General features: G+C 45.8%; 1 protein-coding gene across 1 annotated transcript in view; it reads right to left on the minus strand.

The window, feature by feature from the left end:
* The window catches only part of HELLS (helicase, lymphoid specific), a gene marked incomplete in the record, with an annotated part of 1428613 nt that overhangs the window by 177651 nt on the left and 1233172 nt on the right, over positions 1–17790 (minus strand). The window contains 1 exon segment of the mRNA XM_044056152.1: positions 12077–12236. Within this exon segment, the coding sequence (XP_043912087.1) occupies positions 12077–12236 (160 nt within the window).

The following is a 17790-nucleotide window of genomic DNA, read 5'->3' on the forward strand; positions in this document are numbered from 1 at the left end:
AGCCACTAAAATATTTTGAACCGCCGGTGTAAGGGAATCAGACCTGGCTAGAAAGGGAAGCGGAGCAGCCAAGCTGCTAGATGGAGTGATTCGAGAGATGGGTGAGGGACTCCTGACGAGTGAGTCAGTAGATCCGGCTCTGGGTCCAGCATCCAAGGTCCCGAATGCGGTGATGCAATAGAAAGGGGAACCAAATCTGACGAGGCCAGAATGGGGCAATGAGGATTATAGTCCTCTGAAGGTTGTTGGCTTTCTGCAGAAACTTTGCAATCAGGGGAAATGGAGGAAAAGCATACAGGGGACCCGGGGCCAATCGTGCACCAGCGCCCCTGGGGACTTCCCTGAGGGGGTTATAGGGCAAAGTAGCTCCTGCACTTGGCGCTCATTGGAGACGCAAACAGATCGCAGGTAGGCTGGCCCCACTTGCAAAATATCATGTTCGCAATTGACTGTTTGAGGGACCACCGTGAGGCAACAGTATTGTTCTGCTCAGCCTGTCGGCTATGACGCTGGATGACCCCGGATATGCGTTGCATCAGAAAGCGACCCGTGGACTCCGCCCATTGCCAAATTCTCATGGCCTCTCTGCATAGTTGATAAGACCTGGTTCCCCCTTGCTTGTTTATGTACCAGACTACGGACATGTTGTCTGTCTGAACTGCAATAGTTCCTAGAGGAAGAAGGGGAGCAAAGTGTTGCAACGCTAAAAACACTGCCCTCAACTCCAGAACATTGATGTGCAGATTGTACTCCAGATTGGTCCATTCGCCTTGGACTGTCTGTCCCTGAAAGATGCCCCCCACCCTATCAGGGAAGCGTCCGTGGTTATCGTCGCTGACGGTGTGGGTAGCACAAACGGTCTTCCGCTGGAAAGGTTGCAAGTCTGTAGCCACCAAGTCAGGTGTGATTTGCATGTGTTTGTTATCAAAATTTCGTGAGTCAGAGGTAGCTGTTGGAATGACCATTGTGCAAACAGGAGCCATTGTAGAACTCTCATGTGCAGTCTTCCCAATGGTATCGCAATGAGAGAAGCTGCCATGAGACCCAAGACCTTCAGAACCAGCTTTGCCGGGGACTTTTTGGACGACAGCAGGAGAGAAATGTTGTTTTGAAGTGTGACTATCCTTTCTGTAGGAAGCCTTAGAACCAAATGATGCGTATCTAATTCCGCTCCTATGAATAAGATATGCTGTGATGGCTGTAGCAAAGATTTTTCGAAATTTACGGAAATTCCGAGGTGCATACAAAGTTGTAGGGTGTAATCCCTGGCCTGCATCAGTTGACGCCTGGCCAGTCGTCCAGATACGGAAACACCTGGAATCCTAGGCGCCTCAGATGAGACGCTACCACTGCCATGCATTTGGTGAAAACCCTGGGGGCTGAGGTCAGACCAAAGGGCAGGGCCCGAAACTGATAGTGACTGGTTCCCAGCCGGAAGCGCAAATGATCCCTGGACGCCCTGGCCATTTTGATGTGGTAGTATGCGTCCTTCAGATCTATTGAGCACATCCAGTCGTCCTTCTGTAAGAATGGAAGGATCGATTGAAGCGTGACCATTCGGAACTTTTCCTTCTTGACAAAGGTGTTGAGGTTGCTTAGGTCCAGAATCGGCCTCCAGTCCCCTGTCTTCTTTGGAACTAAAAAGAACCTAGAGTAAGTCCCGAATCCTATTTGGTCCGCTGGGACTGGTTGGATGACTCTTTTTTCTAGCAGCTTTGAAATTTCTATAGCTGCTGGGTCTCGCAGATGGGGTGGTACCATCTGGGAGTTTTCTTTGTAATGGGAGTGGATAGGAATGGTATTTTGTAACCTCTGGTAACAACGCTTTTTACCCAGTTGTCTGTAGTAATGTTTTGCCAGGCCTGAGGGTATAAAGCTTAGCGACCCCCGACTGCCTCCAGAGCAGGACAGTCGGGCCTCCTCTCAGGAGTGCTGAAAAGGTTTACCAGGGGTATCCCTGTCACCTTGGTTTTGCGGACCCCCTCTGCCGCCCGGGCGGCGTCTTCCACCTCTGCCCCCTCCTCTGCCTCTAGAGGGGGCATCACCCTGTGTGCTTGGGAAAGATCCTTGGGGTTTTCGAAACCACATTTTCCCACCACGCTGCCCTTTGGGGTACGGTCTGGAAGGGGTGGAAAACGGACTCCGACAGCAGACAGAGTCTTTCCCTCCTGTTCACACCGGTAAGGGTCTCCTTTACTTTAGGGCCAAAAGTGTGGCACCATCAAATGGGGCGCTAGTAAAGGAAGACTTGAAGGCTTCCCGCAAACGAACATAAGCGCATCCAGGATTGCCTACAAAGAGCAATCGCTGAAGCCGCTGCCCTACTCGATCCTTCGGCTGCATATGATATCAGCCTCATGGATGAGTTAACAATGGATGTAAGGGTATTTAGATGTGCCGAAACTTTCTCTGAGACAGCAGCATCTGTAATACCCTGGAGGGTATCTCCCAACTCTTTGACTAGATCCCTCTGTAAGCGTGTAAAATGAGTCAAATAGTTCAGGGAACGCATAGAAAAAGCCTCTGAACTAAAAATGCGCTTCCCGTATCTGTCCATAGTCCTAGAATCTCTGTTAGGCGGATGGACAGATGAGGAAGACTCCGACATCTCCTTTTTCGTGGCCGCTGCCACCACCATGGCGTCTACTGGGACTCCTTTAGTGAGGTAAGCCTTGTCCTGGGGTGCAGTGATGTACTTATTAGGCTTCCTAGGGACTGGTTCCACCGTGTCAGGTGTCTCCCACGCCCTTCGAGCAATCAACTCCATTAACTCATCAAGGGCGGAGTGACCCAGGAGGAGGAAGGGCGAGCACCAAATGCCTTCAGCAGGACTGACTCATCCTCAGAAGGGGGGAGGGACTGCCAATCACCTCTCTGCTTAAGGATCTCCAAGATGTCAGAAAAGGAGACATCTTCCGTGAGGTGACTTTGGGGACCCTTCTGACTCATCCAAGTCAGTATCGGATGTTAAAGATTCCTGTGGAGAATCTAAGTGTCTCCTCTTACACAATCTTTTCCTAGGGACCTCTTCGGGGAGCATCCAAGAAGCCTCCGAGGAAGAGGGGCACCTCCAGGGGTGGCTGAGACACCGTGCTCGACGCTGATGTGGCCGTTGGTGCAGAGGAAGATAACTTTACCCATAACCTCACCTTCAGATGTTTGGGATCCATCTCGGCCACATTCTGACTGATGGGTTCGAGCCGATCCTCGGGACTGGCTCGGCACGCTTATGCAAAAGAGCTTAAGTGGCTAGGCTTACTATATCCTGTGATGCACCACTACCAGTCCCCAGTCCCTAGACCTAGTTTGTCATGCATACACGCACATTGCGCACTTAACTGCTTATAAACAACATAGATAAAACAAACAAGAAAAAACAGTAGAACTCATCTCTTCTGATCTCCAGGCAGGGGAGAGAGTGGGGTATAGATAGTATGCTAGATGGATCCCAAACATCTGAAGTTATGGTGAGTACAGGTCCTTTAAGGGGAGGAGAGGATGCTTCTACTGATGTGGTTGTCTGGGTAGACAACACCTTCCTCATAAGATCGAAGGCCCCGGTCCCGAGTCGAAGAATCTCCGGTTCGAAGAAATGGGAAGAATCCCGAGACAGGCATCAAGGCATCGACCCGAGGACGGAGCCGAATCGATCCGCCGAGGCCCGAGGGAGAGTCGGAACCGAAACGCCGGTTCAACTCGCCCCGGAACCAAGGACAGATCGTCGGCTCGAGACTCGGTACCGGATCCAACGGAGTCGAGGTGAAAGGAACAGACCGAGAAAAGGACGGTCCTGGACCCGAGGGCTCCACAACCAGTAGATCAACCTCTTCCGGCTCCAAAGACTGGACAGGTCTCGGAGGAGGAACGAATGGAGACAATGGGAGGCCTTCAAGTTTCGACACCAACTGGGTGGAAACCGAAATAAGCTTGGATAGGGCGAATGTTCCAATAACTTCTGCACCACACGGTCCACATCGATATCGGAAAGCTTAGAAGAACGGGTCGAAGGAACCGAAGACGGAGCCGACCTCAACAGTGTCGAAGGAGGGAGCTCCATCACCGGTTGCAAGACTCGAGGCTCGGAAACTGACACCAGTTGAACACTCGCCCGAAGTCTGTGGAACCGGTGATCTAACTTTAGTGGAAGAGCTCGGAGCCGATGACTTGGGCTCCGACGTCTTCGATTCCTTCGAGGACTTGGATGCCTGGTCAGAAGCATCCAGAGCCTCCTGAAAGGAAGGTTTTAATAAACCCCTGTCCATTAACTTCCTGCGCCTATCTGTCATGACCCTCCCACTGAAAGAATGACAAATAGAACAGTCTTCTTGCAGGTGGAGAGGGCCAAGACAGTAGACACAGGAACTATGGTTGTCAGTTACTGACATTTTTTGCCCACACTGGCAACGCTTGAAACCTGATTTGGCCTTTTCAGACATGTCAAAGTAAGTAGAAATATAGTCAAATCCAGTAAAACAGTCAAGTCCGGTAAAATTGTCAAATCCCTCTGACTAAGTTTTATAACTTAAACGGAACCGAGATTTCCCTATACCTTACCACACTCACACAAATTATTATTAAACAGTTTCTAATACTAAAGTACCAGAGAAAAAACAAGAATAAAATTCTAAATCTTATCTGAGGTGCTCGAGCTCGACCCAGTGATGCGAACGCTGCAGCGGCAAACTAGATCTGAGGTAAAGGCAGAGGGGGATTGTGGGTATTAGGTGATCTCGAGCTTCTTCTCGATGCAGAGCTTGCAGGCGGCCGACACGGAGCCGAGGATCGGCTCCGAACCCATGTGTAAGAACAAAGGCGAGATTGAACACTCTCACATTATAATTTAGATGTGATCACTGATAAAGATGTTCTTAAAAAAGTGTCATGTTTAACTATTGTAGTAGACAAGTTTAATGCTGGCTTAAGCTGATTTTCAAGATAGTGGGAAACAGGTTGTTCTGTTATCCAGCCCCTTGATGAGACTATAGGTCACAAAGCAGGTGTTGTCCAAGACTTGTGCATTTTGGTATTTTAGGAGGGACAATATAAAACTACTCCAAAACATCTACTGTTATTTCAATGTTAAGATGCATATCATAAACTGAACTATTTACTTTCATTATATCATTCAATTGTCTAGCTATAACCAAGTATTCTTCAGTATAGCCACAGAGAGGCAACTTTGTCTTGTACCTCTCCTCAGACAGCTCCTGCAGGGTATCTGACAGCTCCTTGACCAGATCCCTTTGAAGCTTGGTGAAATGTGCCAGAAAATTCAGAGACTGTAATGCAAAGGTCAATGAATCATCAACCTGTCAAACCTATCCATCATCCGAGACTCTCTGTTGGGTGGATGGATAAAGGAACTTTCCTCAGCCAGTTCCTTTTCAGTGGCAGCTGCTACGACCAAGTCATCTACTGCTAACCCCTTTGCCCACAACTGTTAATCTTCCAGAGGGGATAAATTTTGTCTGGCCTCCTAGGGATAGGTTCAATGGAGTCAAGCACCTTCCACATCTGCTGAGCAATTAACTGATTAAGTTCATCAGGGGCGGAGTCACCCAAGAGGTAGCTGTGCAAGTGCGAAAAGCCTGCAGCTATACTGATTCCTCAGGGGTAGGGTTTTGGGACTTCCAATTACCCCTCAGTTTCAAAATTTCCAGGATGTCTCCAAAGGAATCATCATCAGGGGGTGAACTGGGGGACCCTTCCCCTTCATCAAAACCGGCAGCTTCTCTGATGGATTCCTGCAGGGAATCTAAGTGCTTCCTCTTGCACTTTTTCTTCAGAGGGACCTCATCAGGGGGATGGTCTGGAAAGGTATTGGAAGAAGACAATCTGTATCTGAGCCTCCCAAAGTTTTAGCACTCGCTGGCCCAGTAGAGGAGCAGGCTGGATAACTAGACTTGAGGAAGGAGCATGCTTTGAAGAGGAAGAGGTCAAGTGAGTGGCTGAAGCAGCCAAGGCTCTCTCTACAGCCTCAAACGCTGTACCCACCGAAGACAGAAGGGAGCCCTGAACAGACAGAGACTGCCTCAGGACCGTGATCACTCCCCGTTCCAATGAGACTGCCTCCAAGACAGAAGCCAGTGAAAAACTAACCCTAGCAAAAAGGTGCAGAAGTAACAGAGACTGTTAAAACTGATGCAGTTGACCCTAGAAAACTCGAAGCTGAAATCTCCCAAGGCAGCAGAGGAGGTTGGAGGAGGACTAGTCAACAGGGCGAAAGAATGCTCAGCACCCGAAGGGGTTGGAGCTGAGGAGACACCTGAAATTCCTCTCACCCATACATTTTTTCCACCAGTCTCTCAACATCAGTCTCTGTGAGGCTTTTGGTGGAACTGATAAGAGGACAGTGATGGAGACTTGAGTCTATGCAAAAAGACCTCAGGTAATTCTCCAGCATAAGGGTCAATGGATGGAGAATGCTGAAACCTAGGCGCTTGCCAACTAGGAATACCCGTTGCTGAATCAATCAGCGCTAAAGAAGTGCTTGAAGCTTGGACCTTTGAACCCAAGCTAGGAGTTTGAATCTATGCCAAAGCCCTCGGCGTCGAAGGTTTAGAAGCAATGCATGGTGTCGGTACAGACACTGAAGTATCACCATCTGTCAGAACAGAGGAGCTTTTTGACACTGAGGTTTTAACTTTTTTGACTGTCGCCAGTGGAAAAGATGGCACAGGCGTGCTTCTTTTCTTGGCATTCCCAGAGGAACATGAAGAGGAGGAAGGCAGCGAGTGATCAGTTTTGCTTTTTCTGGCAGATATGGCCTCATTGAAGGCAGTTGGAGCTAAACCTTTTTAAATAAGTTTGTCCTTTCTCTTTACTAAAGCTCAGTGGCTAAAGCCATGACATATACTGCACTCTTCTTGCAGGTGGCATGGTCCCAAGCAGTAGACACACAATGCCTGCGAGTCTGAAGGAGGAATTTTTTTGGCCACACTGCTAACATTTCTTAAAGCCAGAGGGGCCTTCAGGTTTTACAGCCATACTGAGTAAGAAAGTTTTCACTCTCTCCACACATGAGCACGACAAAAGGGTGGTGGAATTACATAAGAAAAAACAAGTACTTGTAAACTTTTTTTAACACAGAAAATAGTCAAATTTTTTTTTGTTTTTTTTGAAAGAACTTTAAAGAAAAGGGTAGCATACACCGAAGTGTATGAAGAGAGAGCTATCTAGCAACAATGGTAGAAGAAGAGGCACACAAAGTGTATGGAAGAAGGGAAAATTACCAACAATGGTAATTAAGAGTTACACAAGAAGTAAAGGGTAGGGAAAAACTATAGAAATAAATTTAGTGTTAAAGAAGGAAAAAAAGGTGAAGTAATAAGAAAACAATTTCACTTAGCTCGAGAGAGAAGGCGAACGCATCTGTTCAGGAAAGAGGCAAACAAAATCTGGGGTAAACAGGAGAGATGTCTTGTGGTTAGGGTTGAAGCTTGACAGTTTTTGGCCTGCGTGAGCTGTAGAAACTGCCTAAACGGTTCCCATTCTTGGACCTGGACCCATTGGTCAAGGATAAAATGGAAAGTATTAGGGTACAACCCAACACTCTAATAATGGGCGATTTCAACTACCCCACCATTAACTGGGGAAACTACTCATGTACCAACTCTTTTGCTCAACGTTTTCTAGAATTCATAAATTCCAACGCCTTGGATCAACTTATGCACACCCCCACCAGGGGCAGCAATATCCTAGACCTGGTCATTATCAACATGGGAAACCGGTGTTCCACACCAGAGGTCAGTTCCTCGTTGGTCAGATCCGACCACAAGCTAATCAGCCTAGACATCCACATCCTACCCCCACCCTCAATTAGGGAAACCATCATGTAAAACTTCTCCAAAGCCAACTTCACACTTCTTAAGACAGAAGTGGCAAACTTCATGACACCCATGCAGATGGACAATAGAGGTATGACTGCTGAATCCTACACAAATGCACTTTATAAGCACTTACACGAGTGCATGGATCATGCTATCCCTAACAGAACCAAGATGTTATCCTCCAAAAAAAGGAAGCCAATCTGGTGGTCCTCTGCCATAAACAAACTCTACAAGAGAAGAAAGAAACTGTTGCAAAAAAGAGTAAAATCCCATGACTGGAGGAACTCCCTGGTCAACCTCAGTAAGAAGCTGAGATCCCTCATAAAATCCTCTAAAGTTAGTTACGAAAACAAAATTGCCACGGACTCTAAAGACAACCACAAAGCATTCTATAGCTATGTCAAGAATCTAAATGGGAAGACTCAGATCTGCTCTGAGTTACAGCACAATGGAACTAAATATACAGAACCAACTGATATTGCCAACATCCTAGCAGATAGGTTTCAGTGCTAACGTTACCCCCCTCTCACCCCCTACAGGGCCCATCTCTATACCGGAAGAATGAAAAGTTCCTATAATCACGGCTGCACAGGTAAAAAACACACTCTCCAAAGCCAAGAACACAGCATCCATGGGACCTTACAATATCCCAGACTGCGCTCTACACGAACTACAGAATGAACAGGCATCCTACCCAAGTACCATGTTCAATCATAGCCTCACCTCAGGCTTTGTACCCACTGAATGACGCACCGCGACGGTTATCCCACTCCACAAAGGCGGAATCATGACGGACCCCAGGAACTACCGCACCATTAGCCTGACGAGCCTGGTCTGCAAGGCCATGGAACGTATCATCGTGGAACTCATAAACAAAGACATTGGTAATCTCCAAACTCTGGACCCTACCCAGTTTGGATTTATAAAAGGCAGATCATGTCTCCTAAACCTGACTGACTTCCTTGATGAGGGTAAAATGGTTCAAACAGCTTATCTAGATCTCGCCAAGGCTTTCGACACCACCCCCCACTCTGGAATTATAGATAAGCTCACTAAACTAGGTATAAATCCCTATGTCACAAGTTAGGTTGCCAACTGGCTCATGGACAGAACCCACACTGTGAAAGTAGCGGATTCCAAATCCGACATCAGACCAGTGAGACTTCTCTAAAGTGCAGGCCAACACAGGTGGTCTTTGGCTAACAAAGTCTGCAGATAACTGCAAACTAGGAGCCATAATCGAAACTCCTAACGATGTGGACAAACTACAAAAGGGCCTCACTGAGACAGATACCTGGTGTCAAAGCCATGGCCTGAAGCTCAATGCCAAAAAGTGTATTGTCATCCCCTTTGGTAAAAACTCTGTACCCATGAACTACCACATAGCTGGTAGTCTACTTAATGCCGAAAATGTGACAAGAGACCTTGGGACACAGGTGGACAGTAGTCTCTCCTTTGATAATCACATCGCCACAGTGGTCAGGAAATCCTTCTACGTCGCTCATCTCATCACAAAAGGATTCTTATCCAGAAAAAAAGAGGTCATTGTTCCCCTCTACTCATCACTCATTAGACCCATTATAGAGTACAACACCCCTTTTGGTATGTACCTCACAAGACATCTACAACAACTGGAAAGACCACAGAAATACCTCACAAAGAGGATTACTGGCCTCAAACAGATGCCCTAAGCAGACCGTCTCAAAAAACTACAGCTTTACTCCATCGCATATCGCCTACTCAGGGGCGATCTCTGCCTAACATAAAAGCTATGTCAAACCCAGAGCTGTTGGACATGCTCCACTTAAAGAAATCCCAATCCCTCCGAGCTACACGCTCTAGGGACCTAAACCTTGTCACCACAATAAACAGAACATGCTGGGGGGATAGATTCCTGTCCCAGAGACTTCCCATACTCTGGAACAGACTACCTATCTATGTCAAACAGAGCTCCTCATTAGCACTCTTCAAGAAAAATCTTGATGATTGGATGGGAAATGGGAAATTCACCCCGGGGGATCACTTCTGTGGCTCTGCTCGACAGGGGCACAGGAAAATAATTTTCTTGGGTGGCGAAAGCCAGGGTACATTTTTTGGCTAGGCTTGTATGGGCCCTAGGGCCGATAGCCTAGTACCCATCTATGAACCTATAAGACTAACAACTTAAGACTATGCCATAATGTTCCTCGCATGCTCAAAACAGGAAAGAATAAACTTTAACATATGAGCTTTACAACAGGGAATTCTAAAAGTGCTGCAGAAGAATACATGCTTTCCCCCAAATCTTTCAAAAGTTTTCTCATCCTTGTCAGAGGAGGAGGGATTGGCATTAACCAGATGTTTAAAAGTAGCTGTGTCTTTCAGTGAAGTTACTACTGGATCTGGATCTGGTCTGGGCTTAGAATATAATGTACAGATATTCAGGAACTTCATCTACTTTCTTTAGGACAGCAGGCTTGCTATAAAAAGGCAAGTTACACGCTGTAATAAAGCTTTCTATATTGGAAGAGCAGGAGGAACTGTAGTAGGTTCAAGAAATTCCAGTTGCAATACATCATACTGCTTTAGAGACACTGGAAGATTCCCTTCTTTTAACAGAAACACCACAACTGGAAGGGTTAAAGAGCCTGAACTAAATTCTGAGCTAAGTCTAATAAATCACTACTGTCCAAAGTACATTAGATAGAAGAAGACGTGTCTAGCTTTTTGCTCCTTTTTGATAGGAATTTCTGAAAAACAGATCTACTTTTGAAAAGTAAAAGAGTTTCTTTTTTTCCAGACCAGCAAGAGTAGTTTTCCCTCACTTGTCAAGGGCACTCCAACAGCCACAGTGGACATGTTTAGCCTCCAGTCTATTGTAGCTGTAGGGACTGCCCCAGAAGAAGCCAAGAAAAAAGATGAATGGTCTGAGGAACCTGAAATGGGCACAGCAGTTACTCATCTGTGGCTGAAACACTTCAGTAACCTGCTGAAAAGTGGCAAAAGCTGCTTGATAATTCTTTTCTTTTTGTGGCAGGAAGAACGAACTGCGGAACTGGTAGGTTGCTCCACTGTGGAGCCAGAAAATGTCTGAATCCAGGGAAAGCCTGGCAGCAGTTGCTGGTGAAACAGGTATTTTTCCACCAAAAACACAGTGAAAGCACTTTAAATGCTTACTCCAGTAACAAAACAACTTTTGTAAAGGAAAAAAAGTTTTAAAAATGTTTTTCTCAAAAGTATTAATCCTAATAAAAGGGTACTAAAAGTCAGGTGATGGTCTAAAAACTTTTTCAAAGCAGAAAATTAGTAATTTCACAAAACAAAGTTCACTTTGTCATAAAATTAAAAATCGAAAATTTTCCAAAAAGGGAACTCATCTGCCCAGCAACAGAACACTGTTAACTGTCAATCCTTAAAAGCTTGCAAGAGTAACATTCTTTGGTGACATGAAAGCTCTAGAGGACTTGGCACACAAGTCGCATTTTCTTCAACTCTACTTGAGCTGGCTAATGGTACGGTGAGTGGAAGGTGCCCTTAATTTTTGGATGCTGTCTGGCTGTTATACCCCTAGCAGAATATAACCCATATGGCAAAGGCTACTGCAGCAGTGAGCAAAAAATAAACATTGCAAACATTGCAAAATACTAACAACCAAGTTTAGCACTTACACTGCTAAAGCAATTTTAAAGGGGCTTTGCCCCCCCTGCCCCCCCCAACCTCTGCTATTTAAATGTACGCAGATCATTATATCTCTCAGAGAAAATAAGTTTACTGGAGATTCTGCAATCTTTATCTTCAGATAACACTAATTCAAATCATACATTTACACTTTACAATGCTGGTCATAGGCATAAATCTTAAGCCTGGTACCTGCATTCAGCATTAAATGAGGCATTTAGGGACAGACTCCCAAGACAAATAAAGCACTTAAACAAGGCACTGACACAAGACCTGCTTAAATGTTTGGCTGATTAAGCATCTTGCTACTTCCATTTTCAGTACACAAAAATCAGGACAGAATAGTGAAGCCTTAATTCAAAAAGCAGAATTCACAATCTGTTGGTCAGCTGAACTTATAAGACGAATTAACATACTTGGAAAATGGCCTACATTACAGACTGCAAATGTGCAAAGACACTGCAAACTACTACTGCCCCAAGGGAAATAATCAGGTATGAAAAACTTCAGATTGCAGAACAATGCTTTGCAAAACAATGCTTTGATTACATTAACATTAATCACAAATATATACATTTATTTTGACTAACTTTTATGAATCACCAGCTTTTCTAGCCTCCTCTTTGCAGAAGCCCTCTCCACGATCTTCTGGTCAACTGTATTGGCAGTCACTAGGCGGTACACAACAACTGGCTTTGTCTGACCAATCCTATGGCATCTGTCTTGGGCCTGAAGGTCAGACTGTGGATTCTAGGAATGCAAAAAAAAAAAAAAAGGAAAGAAACCCATAAACAACAAAGCCGAAGGAACTGCTGTTGCATAAAGTACAGTTTTGTACCTACCATAAATGTAGATGTTCGAGTGTTCACCCTGCTGCAGTCATCACACTTGGGTTATCCTGTAGTCAGGTGGTCCCGCAGAAGGCCTGAGTTTCAAAGTCTTGGTCCAGCGTCAGTTGCTGTCGCTTCTTCCCTGACGTCAGTGCGCCAGGGGCATATAAAAGGCATCCAACACCATTTTCTTCAGTTTTTCTTGCCCCAGATGTCAGGTGCCCCCCCAACACGAGGTCACTACATATTACCAATAATAAATGTGAAGAATCAACAAAGCATACCTCCAGCTATAAGCAAATACACCACAAAGGTTGTACCAAAAGGGTTCAGCTAGGTCACAGGGGATGGAGGGAGGGTAACCTGGACTGCAGCAGGGTGAACACTCGAACATCTACATTTATGGTAGGTACAAAACTGTACTATGTTCATCGTGTTACCCTGCTGCAGTCATCACACTTGGGTTGAATCCCAAAGCTAAGGATGGGTGGTGGAATCAAACAGGGTTTGAAGAAGCTAGTAGGCCCTGCAAAACTGCAGTGGCGAAGCCAGCTCTAGTCAGAGTATAGTGGTAAGTGATGGTGTTTGGTGAAGGTGTGTACTGAACTCCAAGTTGCAGCTTCCAGAATATCCGTGGTTGGTACGCCCCTGAGGAAGGCTGTAGATGTAGCTGCTGCCCTGGTGGAGTGTGACCTAATGCTAGCAGGAACCGGTTTTCCATGATGAGTGTAGCAGAAACATATGCAATGTCCTATCCATTTTGAAATGGTCTGCTTTGAGATAGCTTTTCCTTGTGATGCTGTAGCATAGGATACAAAGAGCTGGTCAGATTTTCTGAAAGCCTTAGTTTTATCCAAGTAGTAAAGTAGTTGCCTGTGAACGTCCAAGGAGTGCAGGAGTCTTTCTCCTTTGTTCTGGGGATTTGGGAAAAAGGTGGGTAAATGGATGGTTTGATTAAGGGCCACACTGGATACCATCTTTGGCATAAAGGAGGGATTAGTTCGTAGAGAGACTCTGTCTCAATGAAAAATAAGGAAAGGCTCCACTGTCATTAGTGCCTGTCACTCTGAGACTCTTCTGGCTGAAGTTAGCAGGGCAGTTTTCCATGATAGAAACTTTAAATCAGCTGTGAAAGCTGGTTCAAAAGGCGGTAGCGTAAGTTTTTCCAGAACAAAGTTGAGGTCCCAAGTTGGCGTAGGTGCTCTCCTGGGTGGTCTTATGTTCTTGGCCCCTCTGAGGTACTGTCTTAGGAGTGGATGTGAAAATAAGGGTGGATCCGTGTTGTAGTGAGCTGAAATCGCTGAGGCATGGATTTTAATAGATGAAAAGGAGAGTCCTTTGTGTAACATCTCAGTTAAATATTGTAGAATCTGAGGTATGTCCGGCTCAAGGGGAGTTTGGCCTTTAGCTTGGTTCCAGGCGCAAAATCTTATCCATTTGTCTGAGTAGACTTTCCTGGTGCAGGGCCTTCTGGCCTCCAGAATGACATCCATAACAGCTTTTGACAGAGGAGCTGGCTGGTTGTTTAGGTGATTTGCCATGCAGCCAGATTTAAGTTTTTGAGCTGGCTGTGTATAATCTGACTGTCTTGCTGTGTGAGCAGATGAGGAATTTGTGGTAAAATCCCTGGTGGGCCGTGGGACATGTTCTTTAGTAGTGGGTACCAGTGCTGGCGTGGCCAGTGTGGAGCAATGAGTATCATCTGTGGCTTCTCTATTTTGACTTTCAGCAGCATCTTTGTTAGAAGAGGCAGTGGAGGGAAGGCATATACTGTCAACATTTTCCAACTGAATGTGAGGGCGCCCACTTTCTAAGCTTGTGGGTGGAATGTCCTTGTGCAAAATTTTTGTAGTTGGTAGTTTTGGGGGTTGGCAAACAGGTCTATGTCTGGGCGTCCCCATTTTTGAGTTATCATTGTAAATATTTGTGGATCCAGTTTCCACTCGTGGGGATCCATGATGTTTCTGCTTAGGCCGTCTGCCAATGTGTTCTTCTTTCCTGGCAAGAATTGTGCTTGCAATTGAACTTGGTAAGTCAGTGCTGTGTTCCACAAGGTCATTGCTTATCTGCATAGAGGGTAGGAGTGTGTACCCCCTTGCTTGTTTATGTACCACATTACTGTGGTATTGTCTGTCCTTATTAGTTGTCCTGGATGTAAGAGGTCCTTGAAAGCTGTCAGGGCATTCTGTACAGCTAGCATTTATTTTTGATTGATGTGCAGATGTCTTTGATCTGTAGGCCATTTGCCTTTAACGCACAGTCCTGCCATGTGTGCTCCCCAGGCATAGTCCGATGCATCTGTTGTCATAGTTTGCCTGACTGTGGGTAAGGTAAAAGGCTGATCCTTGTTGAGGTGACATGCCTGTGCCCACCATAGAAACTCCTGTTGGAGGCAGGGAATGAGAGGTATCATTGTTTCCAAGCTGTGGCTGTGTTGAGTCCATATGCGTTTCAGGTACCATTGTAATTTCCTCATATGCAGTTTTGCAAATGGTATTAGTAGTATGCAAGATGCCATGAATCCCAAGGCCTGTAGAATTGTTCTTGCAGGGAGTTGGGTCTTTGTTGCCATTTTGAAGTACTGAGTTTGTTGTAGCTGTTTGTCTGGCATGAGATAAGCCATCTGGGCCGTTGTATTCAAGCTGGCACTCAGGAATGTTATGTTCTGTGAGGGCACTACTTTTGATTTCTTTTCATTTACTGTGTACCCTAGGCAACTTAGAAGGTGTTTGACAAACGCCAGATGTTGTAAGAGAATGTCCTTGCTTTCTGCTTGGATGAGGCAGTCGTCCAGGTATGGGTATATTTGAATTCCTCTATCTGCAGTATGCAATTACTGGTGCCAGGCATTTCTGCTGAAGCGAGGGGGTTGTACCTGTAAAAAAATCCTTGACCATCTGCATAGACTTTGCCTTATCCTCCATCTTCTTTAAAACCTCTTCTGCTTTGACACCAAATAAGACATCCTGCTGTAAAGGTGCATCTAACAATTTTGCTTTAACATGATCAGGCAGGGTTTGTTCTTTTAACCAAGCATGTCTACGTATGACAGACCCAGTAACAGCTGCTCTTCAGGAAGCTTCCAAAGAATCAAATCCACATTGTAAAGTATGTTTGCCCACCTGCTCAGCTGCATGCAACAGATCCTGCATTTCCTTGAATTCAGACTGTTGAGCACAGGATTTTTAGCCATAGAAGCCTTAGCCCCTTTGGGACCCTGGGAAATTGTTTCTGGGTCAGCCACAGGGCTTTTGTAAAGGTATTTGTGAGAGTCAGGTGCTCTATAATATCTGTCTGGTTTGGCTGGAGCAGGCGGTAGAGAATCTGGATTTAGACTAGATTCTAAGTAAACATCATCCACAATGTCTAAAACTGGAGGGATAGCAAGTGGTCTGTGCTGAGGAAGTAAAAGGAACTCTCGGAGCCTTTTCTTTGAGTCGGAGAAGTCCTGGCCTTCCCAGTGGAAATGTTCCCTCATGGTGTGTAAAGTTTCCCCAAAGGAATAATCTTCAGGGGGAGATGCTGAGGGAATGGAGTCTTTAGCATCAGAGTCTTCGTAAGGGGGAAAGGAGTAATCCTGTTCCTCAGAGGAGTCTGAGGAAATTGAAACCTGATCAGAGGAGGCATAATCCTCTTCTTGTCTTGGCCTCTTGTCTGGAGGGGGTTGGGAACCCCTGATCAGGGTAATCAAATCTTCAGCCATCTTAAGCATCTGTTTCTTAGGCATGGGGCCTTGGACTGGAGACTGATGTACAGTCTTTTTAGGTACAGCTCTTTTGATTGCGCACCTTTAACACCTAGTGGGCGTGGCTTGAGCCTTTAAAAAATAAAGTTATCACCTTACAATTCTAACAAATACTCATTGACATAGGTCAAATATCAATACAATTGTGTTTGCCATCATGTATGCTTCAAGATAAAATATTCTGATACCTTGTACAGGGCATGGTTTTGGAAATATTAATGCAAATATGAACAAGCAATATTTGACGCCTAGAGGAGCAGTAGGAGGTAACTGCAGATGCACCTGGAGGCGTCACTTGGATGTAATGAGGAGTCTTAAGCTTAGCATAAGATTTAATGGTGAGAGTAGTCGGTCTGAAGACACCTTCTGTAACCGAAGGTGTTTCCACAGCACCGGTTTCTCCTTGTGCAATGGTGTTGGTAGGGCCTATAGAAAATGGCTGTGTCGGCCTAGTACTTTCAGATTGAGAATCTGAAGCGGTCTGGGGCTCCAATTCTGCGGTCGTCAGGGTCTGCGTAGGCGCCTCACTGAAAACCGGAGAACCGGCGACAGGCCCAGCAGAGGCCTCGGAGTCTGGCTTGGTTCTAGGCTGCCTGTCCTTATCTTTGCGTTTCTTATGCATGCCGGTCGTCGGTTACTCCGATGGCATGGTATAATTAAATTTCCTACCGAAGTAGTGTCGAGCGAAATCAAAGCGACACTTTATAGTTCGCTTATTGAACCTAGCACAAAACCGACTACCAGTGACGTCGTGGTCTGGGCCTAGGCAAGGAATACAATAAGAGTGGAAGTCCTTATGAGGTATTTGATTCTCACAAGAAATGCAATTGTTAACTTTTTCTGACATCGGACTGAGGCAAGAAAAGGTTCCCCAACGGGGTACTTAGCTTTACTGAAGACTTCGGACTGAAATTCGATTCGAAAATCTCAGGTGTCGGCCGACCGGCACTTGCGAACTGCTTCTGCTTCAGGCACCGCGCGGCAAGAAAGACTGAAGAAAATGGTGTTGGATGCCTTTTATATACCCCTGGCGCACTGACGTCAGGAAAGAAGCGACAGCAACCGATGCCGGACCAAGACTTTGGAACTCAGGCCGACTGCGGGACCGCCTGACGACAGGATAACCCAAGTGCGATGACTGCAGCAGGGTAACACGATGAACATCCTGTACAAGCAGGTAAAAGATACAGGAATTTATAAAATGACTGCAAGCAAGAAATGGTTCTCTACACATGCTTCAGTATTCATCTTCACACACCTTACTACATCCTAATATTTAATTCACAGGTTTACAGGTATGTACTAGGCTAATGGCCCTAGAACCTTTACAAACCTAGCCCATAGGATTACCCTGGCATTGTGCCAAATGACCTTAGTTCCCAGTGCCTCTATCGAGTAGAACCACTGGAATAATCCCCGGGGTGAATTTTCTATTTCCCATTCACTCATCAAGATTCATCTTGAAAAGGGCCAGTGAGGTGCTCTGCTTGACATGTATGGGAAGTCTATTCCATAGCATGGGCAGTCTCTGGGTTATGAACCTGTCACTCCCAGCATGTTCTGCTGATTGTGGTAATGAGGTTGAGGTCTCTGGAGCGTGTGGTGTGGAGAGATTGGGATTTCTTTAGATGTAGCATTTCTAACAGAGCTGGGTCAGACATGGCTTTGTAAGTCGAGCAGAGATCGCCTCTAAGTAGGCCATGAGACAGAGAATAGTTGGAGTTTTTTC

Source organism: Protopterus annectens, chromosome 14.part0, assembly GCF_019279795.1.
Source record: "Protopterus annectens isolate FY-2018-M chromosome 14.part0, PAN1.0, whole genome shotgun sequence".
Lineage (NCBI taxonomy): Eukaryota > Metazoa > Chordata > Ceratodontiformes > Protopteridae > Protopterus > Protopterus annectens.